The following is a 6,197-nucleotide window of genomic DNA, read 5'->3' on the forward strand; positions in this document are numbered from 1 at the left end:
TGCGGTGTCACTACAACTTATCATGTGAGAGATGGCTGCTGGAACAAAGCTCTTTTTACCATTTTGTTTACTGTTTAACAGTTGTGCGTTGTCATTTAAAATGGAGCTCATTAAAGCCAGATTTCCAAACTATGACACCAGAGAGAAAGATAAAATCGATTCAACAAAATCAAGTAGAATAAAATCATCATAGTCTTGTCAATATGGAAATACAACAGTTTTCTCAGACGCTTCACAATTTGCCTCAAAGTTCAATTTTGTGTCAATAATCGTCCCAAGGTGTTTGTAAGATTGAACACAGTGACTGACCTTTACTGGATGTGACTTCATGTGTGTTGGCACGTCTTCTGAAATCAATTACCATGTCTTTAGTCTTAGATACTGTATGTGCAGTTGAAGGTAGGACTCTTAACACAACTTGACAAAGTTGTCTATCTCATCTGCATACTTAAGAATGGTCCTTTTTTCATACGTGCTCTGACGTAGATTTCTGTAGAGGATAAATAAAAGTGGTGAAAGCACTGCATGGGATCAAGTACATGCTCAGTTTTCTTAAACATTTCGGACCTTACCAGTTTTTCGAGGGAATAATAACTTATTCAAACCTAAAAGGCAAAAAAAATTCTTTTTTTTTTTTTCTTTTTTTTTTTTAAACTCTCTGTCAACCAGTGGCTGCCAGTCATGACTGAATGGCGAATACATGGTTCAGGTGTAACTGGTTTGTTCTGCGGCTAATCAGGTCAGCCTCAGTGAGAAATGTCATTAAGGTAAGATTATGGTCATTGGTGATCCTTCCCTTTGCCTGTCAGCCTTCCTTCCTCTTCAGCATAATGCTGTACCTTCACAGGACTGATCTCTATATGTTGCACTCAGCTGTATCATGATGTACTTGAATGTTCTTTGCTCTTTAACTGTATTCACAGCAGAATAGATGTGCATCAAACCACAAACCCTGCTCTAATAAAGCTTTGTTCTGAAGAAGTCCACCAAACCTTAAATCCACTTAAAAAATATTATGTAATGCTTTACTCAAGCCTACAGTGCATGTTCACAGTACACAGACCTTAAATTTTATAGAAAGGAGTGTTAGGTCTCAGTTTGGATATTTTTACTACTATTAATTTATTTTTTATTCCTTATCCACCCCCTTTTATAAAAGTAATGTAGCGATCAGAGGGGGGAGTGTTCACTCTGATTGGAACAGTTTGAGCTGGTTAGCGCAAAGGCTCATGGGACTGTTAATGTTTGCAATGAAAGCCATGTTTTAGTGATGTTGTGTGCATGTTTAATTGTGTTATGTGAGTTTCCAGGTTATATGGCTTTGCATAGTGTTAAGTTTGATGTTAACTTTAATTATCAGTGTAGCCACCATGACTGAGTTCCCTGGTGTGTTTAATTACCTCTGGCCAGTATTCATGTATAGAGTGGTTGACTCTGATGTTAATAAATAGCACCTCCTGTAGTCGTGCGGTGTAAGGGACACAGGAGTTGTACAAAGCAGAAATCTGTCTCAGTTTACCTTCTTCCACGTGAGCTCGCCACAGTAATTTTGTTCAAATACCATTCACATTAAATATAGAGGTCTCTTTCTTGGTGATACTGGTACAGATATGTGACAGTTAGACATCCACACTGCCACATGGTGTAACTACAAGAAAAGTCCATTAGTACAAAGTGAGAGTATCTGAGAATCTATTCATAGGTTAGTGTACATATACAGTACTGTGCAAAAGTTTTAGGCAGGTGTGCAAAAATGCTGTAAACTAAGAATGCAATTGTGATAATACTGTAGAATGTGTGTGTTTGCTTTACTAGAGGTTCCTCTGATACCTTTCCATTATTTACATTACTGATTTTGGCTGTGTTTAAAATTCCCTCAAAATTTCATTAGAACATCCCTGACCAGAGACAGACTCAATGTGTGCGTGTGGCCCAAAGCCTTCCTACTATTGGCTGTGCTAAAGCTTGGCAGTTTGGAGTAACTGTAGGCTCGTTTTAGCCTCAGATTAGCCGTATTCACGGCAACACCCCCACCCGCCTTCCCCCTCTGTCTCTCAGGTTCAACAGCACTGCCTCTTTTTAACCCCTGCTGTTGTCCGCCGCCCACTCATCGCTTTTATTGTCAGGACAGCAAACCGGGGACTTTTAACTCTTTACTCCATTTAACCAACTTGTGTGTGCGTGTGCTTTTCTTTGGTGCATCGGCCAGATGGAGGACTACCATAAACCAGACCAGCAGACAGTGCAGGCGCTCAGGAACATCGCCACCCGGCTCCGGATCAACTCCATCAAGGCGACAACTGCAGCGGGCAGCGGGTAAGAGCAGGGACAGTGAGAAATTAATCCGAGCTGGGGGTTTATGGTAGTAGGACACAACAAAACATGGTCACTGTCCTGCCCACTTACTACACATTTCATGAACGCGTTGAATGTTTGAAGGAGAAATTATAAAAGTAGAAGAGAAATGCGTAGTGAGAGCTGGTCTACTCACTGCTCGCAGCAGACAGTGTGCAAGAAAACCAGCAGTATAAAGCAATGGATGGGTTTGTTAAACAGCAGAGGGAAACTATCTGCGCCATGCATGATGTCCCCAAACTTCAGCGTTTTCAGTATAGTATACACTGTGCGTAAAATAGCTCTTTTCCAGTTTTTCCAGCTTTGTGCGCAATTTACGCAGCTCTCCAGAGAGGGGAGTTGTTAGATGTGAAGGGTCACTGTGTATTTACTTGTGATTTTCGCATCTGGATTCTAGTTTAAGAACGTGTTAAGGTTCAGAGAGCAATCAGACTTCAATCATTTAATAAATGGGTAGGTTTGTTTTGCACAACCACTCTTTCACAATAAAATATTCACCGAATCGACTCAGACTCAAACTGCTGCAGCAGGTGCACCAGGGTTCCGCTCTCTCTTAACCCCTTGCGTGCTCAATGGGTAATGTAACAGCAGGAGCAGAGACCGGATCTGTGCGTGATCCCATGCAGTCAGTGGTGCTGCTCGTGGGGCGACGTGGTGTGTGGAGGCAGCAGAATGGAACCGGGAATCGCACGAAGGCGCTTGTGCCGCGCCTGTATGAGACGTTGCAGCTTTTTACACCAGCGTCAAGAGACAGAATTAAATCGGCACAATGCGTCCGGTGTTAAATTTCAAAATAAAACACGAATTGACAAACAGCAACATTTTTCGAATGAGAGAAAATAACATAAGGAAATGAAATAATAAAATAAAACAAAATTAAAAAGAAAGTAAATTATAGGATACGTGAAACTATATGAGACTGTAATTTCGGTGCGCTTTTTTCACCATCAAAGCTGACTAACCCACTTGCCAAAGGCTACACCTGGCGCCATGATCAGTTATGACTGAGTTCTAGATAGGCTAGTTTTTTTTTTTTAAGTCATTTGAGAAATGCTCCCAGTGAAAGGCTGTATGACTGAGTGGGCTTGAACACACAAGCCTACAAGCACATCTGTTCCTAGCAACAATGGGACTGAGACTTAAGTAGCTGATTCCACATTGATCAAAATATATCATCAAAAGAAATTTCAGTTTGAGCTTGCAAACATAAACCACATACAGTAAGGTATGTTGAGTAGATGTGTGCTGTATAGAAAAGGCCTGTTGATAGCCATATCTAAGCTCAGCTCTTCCTCCTAAACTCTGTCTGACAGAGAAGAGGAAAGAAAGTGGTGATACAATGAAAAAAATAAAATGACTGTATTGGTTATATATTTTTTTTAAACTGTTCTTAAGATTACTCAAAATTATGAAGAAAATATTTATAATTTCTACTGAGGACACCAGTTAATTCTCATATCTGTGATCATGTTTGTGTGTTTTATTATGATTATTGTTATTATCCTTATTGTTATGTTTTTTGGGTTTTTTTTTACTTCATTAAAGTCTGTGTTCATGTTTCAACAGAAATCTCAATAATTATTCATTCCACACAACGTAATGATTATTCATTATCTTCTACTGTTTTTTGCTTTTGCTTATTTTTTATTATCTGAACACATCTTCTATTCCAGGACTGTAAGGAAAATGGTTTTAATGCAGGAGGCCTAATTGAGTGAGGTATTACTGGCATGGAGTTTGAAAATAAAGTGAAGAATAACATGCAAGACATACAAATTCATCATAACCTATTTTGTGTTAAGTTGTCACGACTCTAACAGTTCAGGACGACACACTGAAAAATTTCTTTGCACTGTATGTGCATGTATGCGTGTGCATGTATGAGAGAGAGTCATCCTCCAAATGCATTTACACTATTGTGTGTGTGTGTAAATGCATTTGGTGTGTGTGTGTGTGTGTGTGTGTGAGTGAGAGAGAGCGAGAGAGGGTCAGCTGTCACATCAAGTCTTATAGGAGGAATAAGAGCGTGGGCAGATGTGCAAGGGAAAATAGAACTGATATGGAAAATTACTTCTACTCATCTCTCTCCAATCATGTGTCTGTGGTGTTCTGCCTGCTGAGTGATGGAGAGCTATCCGAGGGCTCAGTGTGTGTGTGTGTGTGTGTGTGTGTGTGTGTTGAGAATAAACAGTATTTCACTGTTTATGTCTGGCATGAATTAACCCACTAGATCAAAGTTGACAGTCAGACTCCACTTCTGGCCATCTGTCTCCACTGCATCTGTGTGTACAGTTCTGGACATGCTTATAGGTTTGAGCTGAAGAATCAGCAGGAACTTGAGAGTTTTTTATTTGATTGCCTTGTGTCTAATTCCTCTCTCGCCACCCCTTTGTTGCAGTCATCCCACATCATGTTGCAGCGTGGCAGAGATAATGTCTGTCCTCTTCTTTCATACCATGAAGTACCGAACTGAAGACCCTCGTAACCCCAACAATGACCGCTTCATCCTCTCAAAGGTGAAATACACAACCACACACATCCATTTGGGTGGCAGGTGATGCATGCACAGATGCACCACACAAGAAACATCTAAAGCAACTGAGTTACTAATTATGAGCGGACACATAAAAATATTCAAAAATATGTGCATGCAGGTGCACATTCATATTCTTTGATTGTAGTGTCACCAATGTCCAAGTAACTCACATTGTTACGCCCGAGAGAAATAATGACACAGACAAGGCATTTCCACTTCAACTTGTTTGTACTCTAACCTTTGACCTTTGTACTTCTGCCTCCTCAGGGTCATGCAGCTCCTGTGTTGTATGCCTCGTGGGCAGAGACGGGCTACCTGAAGGAGAATGAACTCTTCAACCTCCGCAAGGTCGACTCGATCCTGGAAGGACACCCTGTGCCGGTGAGGTGACATTCAAACCTGCAGGAAGTTCTGGATCTGACGGCTCATATATTAAAACATACCAATATATATGAAAATACTTTACTACTTTACCTGTCATTCTGTGTGTTGATTTGGGATATCTTACAAGTATTTTGTGAAAGTAGCTTTGACAAGATTTTTATTTAGCATGTAGCTCTCTGTCAAACTCTGTGTTTAGATGTTTACTCTGTGTTTAGACAGTTTGGCCGAAGCCCTATTTGGGCTTCGGCCAAACTGTGTGACAGCATCGAAGAATCTTAAAATATTAATATGACATGACCAATCAAATATATGTGTCACTACATGTAGCCTTACTGAAACTTTCAAACATGCAGCCTTTTAAAAAAAAGCCTTCAGCCGTTTAGGATCATCTCATTCTTCTTGCTAAGAGAGAATATTTCTCACACTGCACTACAAACACACAACAGAAGTGAGATTTCAAGCACCAAGAGGTTTCAAGGTAAATCTCACTGTGATTAACAGGATGGTAAAAGAAATTATTAACAAAACTTGGGTTTATGTTGTCCAACCTTTGTGTAATCTTTGGCTTTTTCCCTCGAAAGATAGTTTTACCTCCTCAAGACAAAAATATACATATAAACACATGAACACACATACATAACAGACACACTGTGTACAAACAGGAACTTAGTGACAAAGATGTTCTTGTGTGACAGAGATGGTCCGTCCTCGCTCCTTTCTCTACTGCTGCACACATTAATGACACAGTGTTCACATGAACCCAGATACTGAAACACTGCCAGACACAGTCTGGAGCTACCGTCCCAACTGTTCCTGCTATTTTTCCTGCACATTAAAAAGATAAAAACAATCCATTCTCTGTATTTCATGCTTTCTGTATTTACAAACTACAATATGCAGAATGAGATACATGCTTTGTGTG

The 6,197-nt window shown here is 40.1% G+C and overlaps 1 protein-coding gene across 2 annotated transcripts in view; it reads left to right on the plus strand.

Moving 5' to 3' along the window:
• The first annotated feature begins 2,100 nt into the window (after positions 1-2,100).
• tkt (transketolase) overlaps positions 2,101-6,197 on the plus strand; it is a 22,925-nt gene continuing 18,828 nt past the window's right edge. The window contains exons 1-3 of one of the 2 annotated variants that reach the window (XM_022743593.1): positions 2,101-2,316; positions 4,754-4,871; positions 5,159-5,272. In XM_022743593.1, coding sequence (XP_022599314.1) covers positions 2,210-2,316; positions 4,754-4,871; positions 5,159-5,272 — 339 coding nt within the window. In that variant the 5' untranslated portion in view covers positions 2,101-2,209. The remainder of the gene's footprint in view (positions 2,317-4,753; positions 4,872-5,158; positions 5,273-6,197) is intronic. The other variant, XM_022743594.1, reaches the window with a different exon arrangement.

Source organism: Seriola dumerili, unplaced genomic scaffold, assembly GCF_002260705.1.
Source record: "Seriola dumerili isolate Sdu_G_001 unplaced genomic scaffold, Sdu_1.0 BDQW01000070.1, whole genome shotgun sequence".
In the NCBI taxonomy this organism is placed as follows: Eukaryota; Metazoa; Chordata; class Actinopteri; order Carangiformes; family Carangidae; genus Seriola; species Seriola dumerili.